The sequence below is a fragment of the Tursiops truncatus genome, chromosome 5 (assembly GCF_011762595.2).
Source record: "Tursiops truncatus isolate mTurTru1 chromosome 5, mTurTru1.mat.Y, whole genome shotgun sequence".
NCBI lineage: Eukaryota > Metazoa > Chordata > Mammalia > Artiodactyla > Delphinidae > Tursiops > Tursiops truncatus.
Genome location: NC_047038.1, coordinates 97,429,177 through 97,448,041, shown reverse-complemented (window position 1 = coordinate 97,448,041; position 18,865 = coordinate 97,429,177). Strand labels below are relative to the sequence as shown.

At 35.4% G+C, this 18,865-nt stretch overlaps 1 protein-coding gene across 21 annotated transcripts in view; it reads left to right on the top strand.

Moving 5' to 3' along the window:
- Window positions 1–18,865, top strand: part of SEC31A (SEC31 homolog A, COPII coat complex component) — a 74,030-nt gene that overhangs the window by 34,933 nt on the left and 20,232 nt on the right. For 11 of the 21 annotated variants that reach the window (XM_073805403.1, XM_019932826.3, XM_019932828.3 and 8 more), the window contains 12 exons: window positions 1,777–2,013; window positions 2,911–2,985; window positions 4,418–4,456; window positions 4,952–5,029; window positions 7,903–7,978; window positions 8,411–8,589; window positions 9,798–9,924; window positions 10,873–11,018; window positions 12,279–12,452; window positions 14,337–14,510; window positions 17,225–17,317; window positions 18,013–18,139. In XM_073805403.1, the coding sequence (XP_073661504.1) occupies window positions 1,777–2,013; window positions 2,911–2,985; window positions 4,418–4,456; window positions 4,952–5,029; window positions 7,903–7,978; window positions 8,411–8,589; window positions 9,798–9,924; window positions 10,873–11,018; window positions 12,279–12,452; window positions 14,337–14,510; window positions 17,225–17,317; window positions 18,013–18,139 (1,525 nt within the window). The remainder of the gene's footprint in view (window positions 1–1,776; window positions 2,014–2,910; window positions 2,986–4,417; window positions 4,457–4,951; window positions 5,030–7,902; window positions 7,979–8,410; window positions 8,590–9,797; window positions 9,925–10,872; window positions 11,019–12,278; window positions 12,453–14,336; window positions 14,511–17,224; window positions 17,318–18,012; window positions 18,140–18,865) is intronic. The other 10 variants (XM_019932834.3, XM_019932838.3, XM_019932836.3 and 7 more) reach the window with 3 other exon arrangements.

Here is an 18,865-nt window from a genome sequence, read left to right as displayed (position 1 = left end):
TTGGACATCTAAACTATAGCCTCTAACCTAGCAGCACTTACGACAGCACTAAAGCTGATATTTTGATTCTCCATCTCTCGTACTGGGTTCCAGACTCACGTGGGGAAGAAAGGAGTGTTATTTGTTGTCTTTATAATACTTCAGTATTAGTGAGTGGACATGCGCTTTTCATTCCAAAGATAAATATATAGTGAACATCCTTTGTTTGTCAGGTACCACTTTAGGCACTGGAAACATACCTGTGAACTAGATAGAGTCTCTGTCCTCAAGTAGCTTATATTGGGGGGCGGGGAGGCTTTTCTGTACAGTTTGATTTTTCTTTTAAACCTTGTCCATACATAATTTTATAATAAGTGTTTTATTATAACTAACTAGATGGATGGTTAGGATTCAGTAAGTAAAGTGGAAAGTGATAAAAGCAAAGATTCAAAGGCAGGAGAGCAGATAGTGGAGAAGACCAGACAAGAGGGATGAGAGATTAATTAAATCCCAAAGTGATGTAATCAAAGGTCTATTATTTAGGAAGATGAGAGTATGTAGTATGGTTTGGAAGGGGGAAAGACAAGAGTAGATGTGCAGTCATACAGCAGTTCAGTGCAAAAAGAATTAGGCAGAAAAATAGCAATGTAAAAGAAAGAAATCAAGAGATTTCAGAAGAGATCAATACCTAGACCTGAGGAATGAATTTGAGAGGCCAAAGGAAGAGTTCTGAGCCTGCTTAATAGGAGAATGACAGCAAACATGTACCTGGGAGCCCCCCCATAGAGAAATGAAGACCCCAATGAGTGGCAAAACCTAAGTGCTTATATGCTAGGTTGAACAAAGAATGGCAGTTGTGGAACAGTAACTAAAATATGTAGAGACTGATGGAGATAATTTTTATTTAACAAGGTCTGTTTGTATAGAGTTCTCCCATCCTGGACTCCCATATCTGGTGATAAGGATGTATCTTTCCTCCTGGTGTAGGGAGAGCAGCTCTCACATGTGAGTTTCATCTCCTGCTTTCAGAAAGAAAAGAGGAGGTCAGGGTGCCTTTCTTGCTCCTGTTGTTTTTCAGTATTCTTCAGCTCAAAATAATCCTTAGGTCAAATGGCATATTTTGTAGCAGCATAATCCACCACCTTTTAAAACGTGGAGCCTAGAGTAGAAAGGCAAATACGTACAGCTAATAGTTGAATCAAAAGAGAGAGATAGGGCTTCCCTGGTGGCGCAGTGGTTGAGAGTCTGCCTGCCGATGCAGGGGACACGCGTTCGTGCCCCGGTCCGGGAAGATCCCACATGCCGCGGAGCGGCTGGGCCCGTGAGCCATGGCCGCTGAGCCTGCGCGTCCGGAGCCTGTGCCCCGCGACGGGAGAGGCCACAACAGCGAGAGGCCCGCGTACCACAAAAAAATATATATATATATATATGTATATATATATATACATATATATATATATATATATATATATATATAAAATATACTGAGGGTGTCTGGGATGGCAGAGGTGACATTTGCCCAGGCTTTGAAGAGGAGTAGCATTTAGTATGTGGAAGTTAGTAAAAGCAAGTAGGTGAGAAATTGTGGGGCACAGCAACTGGGACCTTTTATGTAGTAGGTGGGTGGTGTGAAGAGGAAAAATAATTGAAGGCTGGGGTCAGATTGTGGAGTAGGGGAGTGTATCACCAATTGCATCCAGAGCCAGAGTTCTTTTCCTTTAGCCGGTTTACAGTCAGTACGTTTGAGGGCCACATCCTTGTCGTTGGAACTGATTTTGTTTACTTGTTCTATTCTAGTTTGGAGGCAAACTGGTTACCTTTGCGAGTGTCAGAACACAGCCTCAGCAGGGAGCTGAGCAGCAGCTGCAGCAGCACCACGTGCGCATCAGTCAGGTCGTAACAGAAGAGGAATTCCTTAGCCGGTCAGCCCAACTTCAGCAGGTCGTGCAGTCACAAGGATTTGTCAGTTATTGTCAGAAGAAGATTGATGCTTCTCAGACTGAGTTTGAGAAAAATGTGTGGTCCTTTTTGAAGGTAAAGTTGGTGTTAAGCAATTTTATTTCATTATCTGCAAATTCAGCTATTTCCATCATATTCTAAATCTGTCTTCCTGTTGAAGAAACAATCGAGAGAATGTGATTTGGGGATCTCCTGATGAAATTAAACCATATGGAGAGTACATGACCTAACACTTTATGTCAAGAGTTCTTCCTTCTCTGCTGTGAAAAGCCTAATATGAAATACTTTTTTAATAAGTAAAAAATAATATAATAGCTATTTTTAAGTGAGAGAGACATAACATTCAACAGACCTATTTTAAAATTAGAACATAGAGCTTAGTATAATAAAAACACAGAGTATTTAATTTTTGTAGTAGGTCTAATTAAGGAAAATGGGGAAAGAGGGAAAAGGTATAGGGGAGAGAGGTTGGAGGCATTTCTCATTCCTTTTACTGAGTTGCATTTACGACAGTAGAATAATAGAATTTTCCGGTTTGTCATTTTGTCTCCATGGGAATATCTATTTCTCAATTCTGTTTTCCAAAGAAAAGAAATCTTGAATGCAATCAGGTTAAATTTATTTTTATATTTTGTGAGTAAGTATTAGTTTTAAGAAAGAGTTTTAGGACATCACATGTTTCACATAATGTGAGTTTTGCACTCATGTAACCTTTGGACATGACTTTGTTTTTACAAAAATTAGTTTAAATGTAAGTTTTATTCAACCTGGGTAATTAATTACTAGTAGGCTTACTATTTTAAAAAATAACTTCTTTAGAAAAACTTCTTTGGATTCTCTTATAAACAACCTTTTGGTTGATATAGTAAACTTTAGGTAATTTTAATAATTCTGCTTGGAATTTGAGCAGTTAATTAAAAATTAGGCCTTTAAATGCAATTCTTTGTTTCAAGAATATGTCTTCTTTTAAAGGTAAACTTTGAGGATGATTCTCGTGGAAAATACCTTGAACTTCTAGGATATAGAAAAGAAGACCTAGGAAAGAAGGTAAACTTTTGGAAAAGTTTAAAGGCTGTGCTTACACAAATAAAATATTTATGTAGCAGAGGTGTTTTTATTTTTTAAAAAGTTCAACACAGATTGTTTCAAATCATTCAGTAAACATTTAATAAGAATTTATGCTTGGTTGCCAAAGTTTTTCATACACGTTGTTAAAGGTGAAACTCCTCATTGTACCTGAATTTAGAAGCTGCTAGAACCACCTTTAATTCAAACTGGATTTAAAGAGCTGTGTCAGGGAGAATTGGGCCTTGAAAGAAAAGAGGCTATGAACCTCAAACACTGCAATGACATTTAGTTTTTTAAGAGGAGGTGTAGCCAGCGGCCCTGGAGGAAAGAGAGGGGGGAAACTTAAGAGATCACCCTGCATTCACTACAGCTTAAGTGATGAAAAAGAGGGTACTGTTTTGCACCCCCGCTGTTTATGCCTTCAGCCCACAATTCCCAAACTGTTTATTAAGTTGGTCCAGCTCACAAGTAACTAGTAAATATTTTGGAACAAGGGTGTTTTATTCTACTAAACCTGAATAAACAAAAAGTCCAAGTGATTTGCTTAACATTTTAATGTAAAAAAAAAAAGATTACTTTTTAAAAAAGGAGGTTATATTCCAGTTTTATAGTTTTCTTCTCAGAGCGGCTTAATAATTATTCCACAATGTTGACATAAACAGCAGTTGAAACACTCTGACTTTGGAAACCTTGAAGGATATATTTAGAATTCTTTGTATAATTTGTATTAACCCTTTGTCATTCTTTGAAAATGACTGAAGTCTTCTATAGCATTGCAGAATTATCGCATATGCGGAACAGGTTGAATACTGTGCACTCTGGGCAGTCAGTGCTGAGCACATTGAAGATTAGTCCCCTTTAATGTCAGATAGACCTGAGCTCACATCACAGCTCCGCTGCTTACTGGTCATGTGTCTTTCCTCACTCCTTTAGATTTTTTATATTTAACTTTATTATTAGTCTAAACTTCTTGATGCTATAACTTGGTTTGCAAGAGATTAATATGAAAGTTTTACTGCAAACCTGTTAGCAAAAAATGAGGAAATAAAATTTGATTGTCAAAATACATCTAGTAACAGTTCTTTCCATAGTAAGTCTCTGAAGAAATATTTTTTTAAATTATAGTTATTTTATTTAAAACAAAGTAGACGAAAACATGCTTGTTTTGAGGTTAGTTTTACAATTTGAATAGCAGAGTAAGATGACGTGTGAGCAATAAAATAGATCCATGTAACTGAAACTAGCACCATTGAGAATCAGTTCTGCAAAAATTTTATTCTTTTCTTAAACATGCTACCCCTGATCTGAATTTTGGATTTTTACCAATGACAATGGAGTAAGAGGTGAACATTTGCTATATGCCTTGAAATAGAATTCCATTTGGTAGCTGAGTTGTTGTCTTTTATTTCAGATTGCTTCGGCCTTGAACAAAGTGGATGGACCTGATGTGGTAAGAGAAGGCCTTTAAAAATAGCTACCTTCTAAAATTTTGGTTTAGGTCATAAAGAAGAAAATATAATTTAGGAAATTTGTTTTATTGCTTTACAGTTTAAAAACAAATGCTTATTGTAGGCATTTTAATACATGAATAATTCTCTTTAAAATAGCATAAGTTATAGCTAGTAGAGCTAGCTATAGCTAGTAGAAATTCCTATGTTTGAATTTCACAACAGAGGTAAAATGAAATCAGTGACTGCTCAGATACTTAACGTTAAGCTCTTTGTTGCTGAGGGACGTTTGGCAGGAAAGAAGTGTTAGGTCTTAGCAGTAATGGCTCCCTGCTTTTCCTCTAATGTTGTTCCTCAAATAAATTTACTTAGTGTTGCTTCTTATGATTAAACTAGCTCTGAATGTTGTTGGTTGGGTCTTTTGTCTTCCTTGTTCACTAATAACCTTTTAATGCTACATTCTTCACTTTCCTCTGTCATTGTTTTGTGTACCAAAGGCTCTTAAAGACTCTGACCAAGTAGCACAGAGTGATGGGGAGGAGAGCCCTGCTGCTGAAGAGCAGCTCTTGGGAGAGGTACTTATTTTTCTCATTTTTAAGTACATTGGGAAAATATGTGATATTTGTTCATCTCACATTGAAATATGGAAAATTTTCTTGACTACTTGTTCCAAAATAAAGCTGGAGTTTTCTTAGAGATGCTTAAGGTAGAAGTCTGTTTACTAATTTGATAGAAGTATCATCTCTAAAATTTTTAGTTCTCTGACCTAGCTTCTGGATTATATGGTTTAAAATTAACAGCTGATGTGAGATTGACTTAGTTTGGTCAGATGCATATCAAGATGTCAAATTGAAAAGATACTTTATTCAGAAATCCACATTGCATTGCATGTAAAGGTAATGTTTTTTCTTGACACATTAATATTTACAACTCACTATCAGTGGCATAAGCTTCTGAATTAATCTTGAACTTTGAGTCCAAGTAAAGAATATTTCACTAAATAATCTGATCATCCTGATTCACTATAAATGCATCCTGAGTTGTAGTGACAATTTTTATAACTAGGTAAAAAGAGTCCTTGAAAACAGAGTTGTATCATTAATTTTTTTCTTTTTAATTTTCTGAGTTTTTTTAAGCCACTAATATATAATTCTATAATTTACTTTTCTTGCTTTCTAATTATATTTCATCTTAGAAAATTAATCAACAAGTTCTTGTTTCTCATCTCATATTTGACTTTTTCATTGTTCTTTGTGATATGGGGATATTCTGATTATATAAAGTTTCTTACAACCTTTTACTAAGTTATAATTCCTCAGTAAACAGACTATTACAAGATGATTATTAAAAAATACTTTCCTTAGAAGTGGACCTTCTAACATTTATTTAACTCAGGAATACAGGATATGGGTAAAATCTTGCTGAAAATTTGAACTAATTTTGGGAATACATAGAATTGTAGGATACATTAAAGAAACGTACTTTCATTTATATACAACTGGACTAACTATGTATTATCAAAGAGAGGGCCATTTGTAAATACACTCGTGAATTAATAGGTAAATATATATTTAACAGAACAGTAGTCATCAATGTGTGCTTTCAGAATATTTGAAAAAATGTTGTTTAAGGTGGTAATATCTTCCCCTTTATCTTGATGATGCTATTATTATGTAAAATAAAACATAGTAGCTTACACACTAAAGATAACCAGCACATAATAAGTTGTGCATTTTTTCACTTTATGTATATTTCAGAAGTCCATATATAAAAGTTTATTAGTTGCTTTTTGAAAGCAAATTTGAAAAATTGTTAAAAGATTTTTTTGATAAGTTTGTTAGTGAATATAATCAGATCAGTATCTGATTTATTCCTCAGTATGAATAACAAGTTTTACAATTTTTTTTTTTTTTTTTTTTTTTTTTTTTGCGGTACGTGGGCCTCTCACTTTTGTGGCCTCTCCTGTTGCGGAGCACAGGCTCCGGACGTGTAGGCTCAGTGACCATGGCTCACGGGTCCAGCCGCTCCGCAGCATGTGGGACCTTCCCGGACCGGGGCACGAACCCGTGTCCCCTGCATCGGCAGGCAGACTCTCAACCACTGCGCCACCAAGGAAGCCCAGTTTTACAATTTTTTAATTTCAGTTTTTAAATTCTAAAATGCTTCTCTTTTGTTGGGGAGAGAATTAAGGTTATAGTTATTCTCCTGTAATAGTATTAACTAATTAAGCATTATTAACAGATGATGCTCTACTGTGCTCTACACTAAAATTATCCAATTCAAAAATGCTCCTGACTTTGAATTCTAGGCACTAACATTGAGATGTATAGGTAACATGAGCACAGAAGATAGATATTTTATCTCATGTAAGACAGATGTGTTTTTTCTTTTAATTTCTCTATAATCTCTGACACATTTTATTTTTTGTCGTCTTTTGAATTTTTATGCATAGAAGAGAAAGCATTTAAAGTATTTGCCAGCAGTATGCTTCCATTATATTTCTTTTCTTCTAAAGAAAGAAAATATTGAATTTATTTTTACTCAGTCTTACAAGTAGTTTCAGAAATCTGTAACAGAACTGTATATATTTTTACCAGACCAACCTGCTGTTCCAGGTGTGACTAATTTAAAAGAACGCAAAATCTCTAATTGAATTTTAGTATATTTATAAATAATCTGTTTATATTGCATTTATATAAGGACGCCAGGTGGTTTTCTTTTTTTCACGACTGAGTCAGTTAAAACCGAAAGACTCTTATAACTATACCTATTAGACAGAATTTTTAGATGTGTTGAAACAAGATGTGTTGAAACCTTAAAACAAGGTTGTTTTAAGATCTAAATTAGAAAAATGTAAAAAAAGATCTAAATATAGTATAATTTAAAACATCTTGTAGGACTTCCCACAAGTGGGAAGTGGCTAAGACTTTGTGCTCCCAATGCAGGGGGCCTGGGTTCAATCTCTGGTCAGGGAACTAGATCCCACATGCTGCAACTAAGAGTTCGCATGCCTCAACTAAAGATCCCTAACGCAGTAATGAAGATCCTGTGAGCCGCAACTAAGACCTGGTGCAGCCAAATAAATAAATAAATATTTAAAAATAAATAAATAAAACATTTTGTGTGTTTCAAGCTACTGTTAGTTGAGGTATCTAAGAAAACAAAAATTCTTCAGCTTCAGTATCTTCTGAGCTCCCAATATGGATATGTACACTTAAGTTTGTTTAACGTTATTTCTGAGGACTTTGGATTTTATTTATGATTGTATAATGAGAGTTAATACTTAAGGAAATCATAGTTCTTAGTTTAAACTTGGATCTGAGAAATTTTCTGGGATAACTTGGCATGTTATCTAGTCAGTAAGTGAATAATCATATTTAAATTTTGTTTTGCTGGTAATTTATTCCAGTTTCATCTGGCTAAATTGCTGCCCTTTTCATCTCCTTAGCGCATTAAAGAGGAAAAACAAGAATCTGAATTTCTACCATCAGCTGGAGGAACATTTAACATCTCCATCAGTGGGGGTAAGAATCTGTTGGTTTTGATTTCTAATTTCTTTTAACCATTTGAAAGCAAATAGTCCCTGAGTTTAAGTTAGAAACATTTTGTCACAGGTGGTAGAGGGTTGAAAAGAACTCAGTTATCATTTAGTACATGTAATCACTACCTTAAAAATGATGGTATGATCTGAAACCTATGTGATAGAAACTGTAAATGATCTTTATTATTACATTTTAGGCAATCTGGAAAATATGTTATTTTACCTGATTTTACTTATATGTATCTCAGTATATTTCCATAGATATCAACAGTTTGTGTTAGAAATTAATCCACCAGTAATATTCAGAAATCAGCATTGTGTTCTCCATTGTGCGTGTATGTAAAAATTCATAGGTGTAGTGTTTTTTTCTTGTAACAAAAAACTTTAACTTGGGTGTGTTATTTCTTTATTGCAGATATTGATGGTTTAATTACTCAGGCTTTGCTGACGGGTAACTTTGAGAGTGCTGTTGACCTTTGTTTACATGATAACCGCATGGCTGATGCCATTATATTGGCCATAGCAGGTGGACAAGAACTCTTGGCTCGAACCCAGAAAAAGTACTTTGCAAAATCCCAAAGCAAAATTACCAGGGTATGTTATTTTAAAAATAAACAAACAGCAGCATTTGTTTATAAAAGCAAAGCACTCTTATTATAGATAATTGAGATTCAGATAACAGTAAAGAACAAAAAACCCATCCATAATTCCTTGACCCAGAAACAGTCATTGTTGATAGCTTGGCATGATTATCCCAGTTTTTGTTGTTTACATATATAATATTTTAAATGAAATATTTTTATTGTAGAAAAGTTAGAACATAGAAAATGTTAAAGATAATAATTTTAATACCCCCTAATTCTTCCATCAGATTGGTACATATCCTTTTGTATCTCTTTCTATGTATTTGTAGAATTTTTAAAAACAATCAATTATACAGGTATATATGTGTGTGGTTTTATGTATAAATATTGTCACTTACATTGTAATCATTTTCCTGTAACATTTAAAGATTCTTACAAAAATTTTTAAATTGCTCTATAATATTCTATAGTAGGGAGTTATTATTTCTCTTATTTGGGGATGTTTAGGTAGTTTCTAATATTTTCCTAATGTAGTTGAGATAGCAGTAAACATCTTTGTTGTGCCTAAAGATTTGTGTGAATTTCTAATTGTTTAATGAGGCTGTAGTCCTAGGAATGGAATTTCTGGTGCAGAGGGTCTGTACATTTTTAAGCCCCTGCTTGATGATATTAAATTTCTTTCCATGAAAGTTGTCCCAGTGTTCAGTCCCAGCAGCTTTGGTTGCTGTCGGTGTCCCCAGCCTTGTCTTGTGTCACTCCCTCCCCTGTTATCTTTTAGCCACACTGGCTGCCTTTCAGTTCCTTACACACTCCATGTGCCTTTCTCTCCCAGGACTTTGCCCTTAGTGTTCCATTGGTCAGCAGTGTTTTTTCCTTCTCGATGAAATTAATTCTGACTTCATATCTTAAATGTCTATATGCTCAGAAAGCTTTTCCTGATCCATCAGACTAAAAGGCATGTCCTCCTGTTAAATGTTTTGGTAACACCCTATAGTTCTCCTTCTCAGCATTTTATAAAACATGTTAGTGTGATTTTGTTGTTGTTGAGGAAAATATCTTTTATGTCAGTTGGTTTAAGGATATACTTCGCTTTGCTGCTACTTTATTTTTCATGAAATACTGTGAGTAGTAGTTTTGAAAGATTGATTGATTAGCCAGAGTTAATTTTTATCAATATACCAAAAGCTTTTAATTCTCCTTTTGTTTTCCTTTCCTAAGCTAATTACTGCAGTAGTGATGAAGAACTGGAAAGAGATTGTCGAGTCTTGTGATCTTAAAAATTGGAGAGAGGCTTTAGCTGCAGTATTGACTTATGCTAAGCCAGATGAATTTTCTGCCCTTTGTGGTAAGAAAATGAGCTTTATATTTATATTATGTATATGGCGTGGTATATTGTAAATAAAATTAATGGCAGATTTTATTTAGAAATTTTTGTAAACCTACTAATAACAGATAAGAAAACGAAGCTCTCATTTGAATGCTTTTCTCAGTTATTATTAACTGCGTTGCTTCTCCATACCTACTAGTCATTTTTTAAAATAATATTATTTAATGATATTGGTTTCAGACAGACCAAACTGAGACTCTTGCTTCTGCCACTAACTAGCTATATGACGTAGGAAAAATTAATTTCTAAGTCTTATCATATGTAAAATGGCACATAATCAGCTCTCACTTAATAAATGTTAGCTTGATAAAATTAATAATTATAACATTTGAGTAGAAATTACCATTAAAGGCCATGACTGAACTGATGACTAAGGAATAGTATTCATTATGTACAAGAACAGAAGCTTTAGGCGGCTAGTATAAAAATGAACAACCTTGAAAGTTTTATGAGAATGTAAAACTTACAAGATATTAACTTTCTATCATAAATAATTTAGAGTAGTCTAGCTATCATTGATGTTTATTCCAAATGTGCCATATTTTAGTCCACTGCTTACAAAAGCACCAGACATGATGAAATGCAGTTAAATGTTCATTAGGATTTTTCTGTTCAAATATTTTTCCCACTTTTAATTTTTTTCTAATATAATAAATATAAACCCATTCTGCAGCTAGGTATAGAATCTTGTGAAATTGTTTATTATATAAAATTTGTCACTCATTTTCCACTCATTTAACAAATAAATATTTACTGAACATTTACATGACAGTGATTTTATTTCTGCCTGCTACTCATTGGTTATGAAGTTTGATCCATACCTCTGAAAATATTATTGGGCTGCTCATGACCTCATATACAGATTGCCTTGTATATAATCTTATTTGTTTTCCTCTTGATCTATAGATCTTTTGGGAACCAGGCTTGAAAGTGAAGGTGATAGCCTCCTGCAGACTCAGGCATGTCTCTGCTATATTTGTGCAGGGAATGTAGAGAAACTAGTTGCATGTTGGACTAAAGCTCAAGATGGAAGCAATCCTTTGTCCCTTCAGGTTAGTATCTTTGAAACAAAAGGTGCTTCCTTTCTAGTACTGTCTTTCACCCTATTTATATTCTAGAGATTGATTTGTTCCAGAAGTTCATTGCTTTCACCCTACTTAATTATGTTTTAGAATCTCTTTTGCTGGATAATTATGTGTATTTATTGCTATGTTTGGAGAGGCAGAGTTTGAGATGATGGGATGGTAAAATGGGAATGCAACTGTTTGTGAGAACCAAGTTGTGATATGGTAGTTACTGAGGGAAGTAGGTGGCAAGAGCATGAAAACAGCCATAGAGTTTACCTCTTTTCCTCCTGCTCCTTTCTCTGCCTCCAGTGATCCTGTGTGCCTTGGGCAAAGAAACGGTGTGAGGTAAGGAATGGGAGGGGTCCCCAGTACCAATGGGCAGTCTTCATGGTTCGGGGAAAATGAAAGTAAGAGGTAAATGGGATCCCGTGCAGCACTAAATACATGGGCAAGAGAGGAAGTGAAAAATGTGGGGACTATTCTCTGGCGCTGAGTAACTATATATTTAGATTTTTTTATTCCTAAGCAGTTAGTCAGCAGTCTCAAGAAATTTCAGTCTAATGTTTCTTTTTGCCTCTGCAGAGAGATTTTCTCAGTATGGTTGTTGCTTTAAAGATCACTATTGAAACCAAAAGTCTTGTAGGAATCAAGGTTTTTCCTTCTAAGTGCTTCTGAGAGAAAACACACTTGTTTTCACACTTCTGGATTGGTGTACTTATGAAGGGCAGATGGGATACTCTTGTACTTTATACCTGAAGCATAGCTCTCTAGTGTTGAAAGAATAGGTATTGAAGAGCATTATGAGAAACTTCGGGTTGAAATGCTAAGCCTGTTTGGAGGCTTAGTAGTACTATTTTTATAGTATACATAGTATAATAGTATAATATTTCCTCTTATATATTCTGGTAACCCTGTTTCTGCCTTCAGACATCAGCCTGTCACTTTCACTTTGGATATTTGCCTGTTTTAGCTCAGGAGACAAGTCTCTGGCAATTTAAGGATGTTTGGGAGAAGATGGTAACCTATTCCTTAACCATGAGTAGGAGACCTTCCTCCTCGCTTTTTCAGTTACCTAGATGGTGGTCAGCTCTTGCAGACCTTCTTAATATTGGTGATAATAGGTACCGTACTTTTGGTAGGCTTTGGAAATCTTAGTAACTCCTTCTCTTTTCCTGCTTCCTCTCAGTATACATCTTGGTATCATTGTCTGTTTCTCCTTCACTCTCCTTTCTTTTTCTCATTTAGGATCTGATTGAGAAAGTTGTCATCCTGCGAAAAGCTGTACAACTCACCCAAGCCATGGACACTAATACTGTAGGAGTTCTTTTGGCTGAGAAGATGAGTCAGTATGCCAATTTGTTGGCAGCCCAGGGCAGTATTGCTGCAGCCCTGGCTTTTCTTCCTGATAACACCAACCAGGTAATTAGAACTGGCCATTTTTCTTCTTTGAATATGTGAGTAAGGTGAGTTCAGTAGATAGCACTCAGTATGAAACATAAATGTACTAGTAGGTGGAATGATTTGGAGCAGTTGAATTTCTGTCACCTAATAGGTGAATATTATTGACACGTCTTCAAGGGTAATTTCAGGTATATTCAAGTATTCAAGGCAGAGAAAACTACATCATATTCCTAATTTAGTGTCCTTATTTGGTGTGCAGTGAAACTTGGGCTTTTTCATGATACTTGTTTCAATTCAATAAGTGACTGAATATGTAGTGATGAATAGGATTGCCAAGATCCTTTCCCTGAGGGAGTTTCCAAACTCAAAATGATAACAAGTATACATGGGATTCCAAAGTGATAAGGACAATGATAGAGGTAGTGGGAGCACAGAAGAGGGAAATCTAAACCCAATAGTGCAGCATGGGTGGAAGCTGGGGTGGGGAGTGAGGAAGATTTTCCACAAGTAGGATATTTCTGCATTGTGTATCTGCTAGAGCTTAATTCGGAGGCTTTTCTTATTTCTGTACTTTTTGTTCTAAACTTTATTCTGTTTTTGACGCAATTTTTTAGTTAATTGTTTTCAGTATTTTGTCTGTTCTAGGGAATTGTCAGTAAATTTCATTGAGTAATTTCATTGAGTAAAAATACTTTTATCTGTGTTCCAGGACTGTGGAGGTATGACTCTCTAGTTGGTTTTGTATACACTTATATGTAGGATCCAGCTCATGTCTTTCCGAATTGTTAATGAGAATATTAAGTAGAATAGAGACAAAGTCTTTATCTTTATAATGACTTTGGTATAATAGTTTTATAGGATTTTTTACTTAATAAGGTCTTATTATTATATTGAAGTATAAGACCCTTTATCTTAAGACTAACTTACTCTAAGACCTTTAGACCTTCTGGCCTGAGAATTAAACTCTTTATTTTTAATACTGTTTATAATCACATACATTTTCTATACATTATTCTTCATGCTTTTCTTTGGACTTTTAAAGAACAGTCTTTATGCAAAACTTGTAATTTTGACGTTACTTCCACCTATATATCTCAGTATACCCTTAGTGTTTTCTGGGGAATATTTCCTGAGACTTTGTAATATCATTATAGTATATAGTTCCCCTCCATAAAAGGCAGGTTTACCTAAGTATACCTACAAAATTTAAATGGTGTGTTTAAACCTTTAATGAATTTATAGAAATGTATAATTTTTCTAGATATTAAATGAACTCTTGCTGAAACATTTTAACACGTTGCTTTTTTGTTGTTGTTTGGTAATAACTAGAACATGTATGTGGTAAACTCATACTTACTATAGATCTATATAATTATAGATCTGTGTGAGCTACCCTGAGTTTGACATCTTAACTCTTTTATTTCAAGCATCTCTTTTTTTTATTAATTTTCATGTCTTTCATAGATCACCATTTTCTTCCATCACCATCTTTAGCAGTTGATTCTCTTTTGGAGCCTTTTTTCCCTGCAGAGAAACAAAGTTGTATTTTTTCAGCTGCTTTTGTGATTTGTGAGCATTACTCAACTACAAGAGAAACAGCAAAAGAGCAGTGATGATAAGTGACATTGATCTTGCATACTACCATGTGGTAGGCATAATTCAAATCCCTGCCTCAGTTAAATTACAAGTTACACTGTATATAATGGACCTTTGGTGTCAGTCTTGAGTATTAGAAACCATGATGTCAGACCCTAATGTGCCAGGGTTTATTGCATAATATCCAGCATATGAACAAAAATCATATGAATGATCAAGCTTACTTTAAGAAGATCAACATGCTGTCATATATAGTTGGGTGAACTCTTAACAATTTGCTTTGCTTTCTTCCATTGCTTCTTATAGCCAAATATTGTGCAGCTTCGTGACAGACTTTGTAGAGCACAAGGAAATCCAGCAGGACAACAGGAGTCACCTAAAATTCCTTATGAGAGGCAGCAGCTGCCCAAGGGCAGGCCTGGACCAGTTGCTGGCCACACACAGATGCCAAGAGTTCCAGCTCAACAATATTATCCCCATGTGAGTGATATGGTCCAGATTAAGTAGGAACATTTATATATTTCAAATTGGTGGTTTTAGTTTCTTGAGTAAGAGACCAGTGATAAAACTAGACAATGTATTATTTTAATGGTTATAGTTTTTCTGATCTTGAAAATAGCACTTATGATGTTTTTAAAAATTATCCCTTTGATCTAGTCAAATAATTTACAAACTAGGTAAAATTAATTTAAGCTCTCTGGGGAGATTTCTTCTTATTTCTCCATCACTCAAACTTAAATTACACATGTACATCTGTTCTTGAAATTTTTACAATTTGATTCATCTAACAAACTGTGAGTAAAGTAGTGGGAACAATTTTGTGGGTAATTTGGTCAATTTTTTTAAACGTTTTTAGAAAATAGTCTCTTTTTAAGTATTATTTTCTGAGTCATTAGTGTGGTTTTACTATGTCTTCTGTATCAGCACAGTAAAGAGTATCCAGAATACAAACATTTTTTTGGACAACTTTATATTAGAGAAAAGTGAGTGACCAAAGGTATATGAAGTTGTAGGTCATGGGGAATGTAAAGATGATTAAATAATTTTTATTAATTAACTAATTTATTTATTAAATTAAAATTGCCAAATGGTTAGTGGCATAAAATGTGACCTCTTATTGTCTTTTACTATTTCATGTAGAAACTTATATTTCCAGACCAGCAGATAACCTTCATGTTCTTAAATAAAAAGTATATTTTCGTAAGTAATAAATGGTCTTGATCGATAACAAAGTTAGTAGGTACTCTGCCCATTTTATTTATTTATTTATTTTTGAGATGAAACCACCTCGATGGCAGTCTCTCTTATTTATTTATTTATTTATTCATTCATTTATTTTTGGCTGCGTTGGGTCTTTGCTGCTGCGTGCAGGCTCTCTCCAGCTGTGGCGAGCGGGGGCCATTCCTCGCTGTGGTGCCTGGGCTTCTCACTGTGGTGGCCTCTCCCAACGCGGAGCAGGGGCTCCAGGCACGCGGGCTCAGCAGCCGTGGCACCCAGGCTCAGCCGCTCCGCGGCACACGGGATCCTTCTGGACCAGGGCTTGAACCCGTGTCCCCTGCACTGGCAGGCGGGTTCCCAACCACTGCACCACCAGGGAAGTCCCTCTGCCCATTTTAAAATAGAACAAATTGCTGATAGAATTGATGGGGTCATTTTTACATTTTGTAGCAAAAGTAATCATAAAACCATGAAAAACTAAATTAAAAAAAATTCATGCTCTTTTGTCTATTATGCTTTTGATTGCTACTTAATCAGTATAGATTACATTTGAATATAATTATAACTGTACTACTCTCTGTTTTATTTTTTGGTTCATTTGACAAATATGAATTTAAGGGCCTGTCTTTATTCTCCCTGTTGAGGGTATATTGGTAAACAAAACTAAATTCCCCACTCTTGTTGCTAGACTTAGGAAGTGTATGACATGGATAGGGCAAATCAGGTGATGGCTGGGAAACTGAGAGGTGGAGAAGTCTAGCGACTAACCAGAGTTTTAAGACATAGAGCTTGAATTTGTCAGCATGGCTAGTTAATGGTTAACAGGATTGGAACTCCTAAACTAAGCACCTTGAGCTTGACCTCACTGTGTCAGAGCACTGAAGTAAGGCATTCTCTACATTGGGAGAAGAGAATATTTACTCCTTATGTCCTTGGGTTTAATCTATCTTTCTGGGAAAATGTAAAAACCTTGAAAGACTTTTATTATACTGTGACTTAGCAGTCTCATACTTTAAGAAAAGGAAAACAAATTCAGTCATAAATTACACAGTGATTTTTCTTGATTAAAGCTTATGATATGTTGAATGAGGACAGTGGCTTGTGGTTTTAAAGACATGCTTATAGGCAGGAGTAAAGGGATTTCTGAAAGGGAAGCCAACTGAGTAGGAGTTCTCCTCCTACTACAACAGCACATCTTTGCTATTAATTGTTTATATGATAGAGTTTCTTCTACAAAGATTTACTTGACAAAAAATATTCTGATGGCTTAAAAACATTTTTTTTGAAAACCTCTGGACTCCAGGGTAAGCAACATGGTGTAGTGTAGCAAACACTGGCCTGGGAATCAGGAGACCTAGAATCCGTCCTAGCTCCATCATCAACAAGTTGTATGGACTTCAGCCAGCCCCTTCATTTCTCTGGGCCTTGGTTTTCTCAATGGTAAAGGGTGGGGATTAGATTGGATGATCTTTAATATGCTCTGATTGTATGATTCTAAGCCTCATATGGAACTAACATAATTTTTGTGGCTCTAATGAAATCCGGAAAAGGGAGCTTATAGCAATATGTTTACGGATCTAATAGTAGCATGAATACAATTAGTGCTTCAAAAATCACTTTTTTACTCAATTACCTTTTTTTTTTTTTTCCAGAATGTCTTCTTTCCTTCCCTACTTACAGAACTTACCTTTTCCCACTTACTCTTGACACTTGAACGGCATTGTTCTTTCTGCTTTGATTTAGTTTTCATACTGATTTTTCTACTACCTCCCTTCCCCTGTTCTGTTATGAAAGGTGTTCTTTTCTTTTGGAATCCCAGCTACCTTGAAAGCAATTGCCTGGCTAATGTGTGCTATCTTGCTGTTCTTATTTTTTGCTTTGCATCTGGCTATTAATGCCTGTTGGGTTTTTTTTTTTCTTCTTTTAACATTTTCATGTTTTATGTTCTGTGATTGGTATTTCTTTGTTCAATTCAGGTTAGAATTGCCCCCACTGTCACTACCTGGAGTAACAAAACTCCTACCGCCCTTCCCAGCCATCCACCTGCAGCCTCTCCCTCTGATACACAGGTATATCCTTCATTATTCCTCTTTGAGCAGAATTCTGCTCACCTAAATATATAGTTATATATTCTCTACCCACCTCCCTTAAGTTCCCCTCCCCCCATCTGTCTATCTGCTTATTGCATTTTAGTGCCTTTAGGATGCAAGAAGCAGTTTTTAGCACAATTAATTTATTTTCTTATCACTCTCCTCTTCTTTTGCAGTTCTAAATTGACTTGAACTAGAAAAACATCAACCAAGGTTCTATCAATGGTTTAAATCTGATTTCACTGAATATTTTTTCCTTTCTTCTTCTTCTTCCTCCTCCTCCTCCTCTTCTTTTTTTTTTTTAGCATCGTAGAGAAGATAATATCTCCTTGTAGCATTTATACTTAATATTTTCAAAGCATTAGTCGTGGATGGACTTCAGTAGAGATGGAAAATCCTAGTGACTTACTATAAATATCATAGATCCTATTTTATGAGGCTGTTAGCATCTCTTGCCATTCATTGTTATTATTACTTTGGACCTGTCTAATCTTTAAATCACACAAAATGTGTTGCTCAGAAAATGTGTCTTGAAGAAGATAGTATGCACAAAATGTAATTTTTTTACACAAAGTTTTTTTTTTTTTAATTACATTTCAAAGATTATAAATCCATCTGGTAAGATTCTTGGTTCCAAATGTAATCCTCCTTTTTACCATATTCTCATTTCCTAGGGAGAAAATCCTCCACCTCCAGGCTTCATAATGCATGGGAATGTTAATCCAAATGTTGCCACAGCTCAGCTTCCCACATCTCCCGGTCATATGCACAGCCAGGTACCACCTTATCCACAGCCACAGCGTAAGTAGTGTGACCCTGAAGTCCTGTCACAGCAGCATGTCTTGTCTTATCTAGTGTAGTAACTGTTTACTTTGAAGCTCCAAAGCCATGATCAAATCAGTTTTAACAAGTAAAGAAAGAACCATTCTGTGTAGGACTTGAGTCCTTGCTATAGCAAAGCATGGTTTCCCTGGGAGGCATCCTGAATCAACATGCTAGGAAACAGCTCCTGTGTCAGTCCATTCAGAACAGTTGGCTCTTATTCCTGAGCCTGTTAAAGCGAGTCAATTGTCCCATGATTTTGGTATAAAAAAATAGAATTTTAGAAATTATTTAGTACATATTCTTTTCCTTTAGGCAAGATGATGCAAACCATTTTTGGAAAATTGGTTCCAAGGGGCATTTGTTGTCGTCTTCCATTTATTTAATTTTTTTAGGAAACAGACTATTTTTTAGAGCAGTTTTAGGCTCACAGCAAAGTTGAGTGGAAAGTACAGGAAGTCTCGGTATACCTCCTGCCTCCGTGCACAGCCTCCCCACCACAGACATCGTGCACCACGGTGGTCTGTTTGTTACAGTCAGTGAGCCTACACTGACTCAGCATTTTCGCTCGGAGTAGTTTATCTTAGGGTTCCCTCTTGGTGTCAGACACTCTGTGAATTTTGACAAATGTATAATAATGACCTTTCCCCTATTGGCTTTCATTTTTTTTAAGAAACTACACTTGCAAAGTAAAACATCACCTCT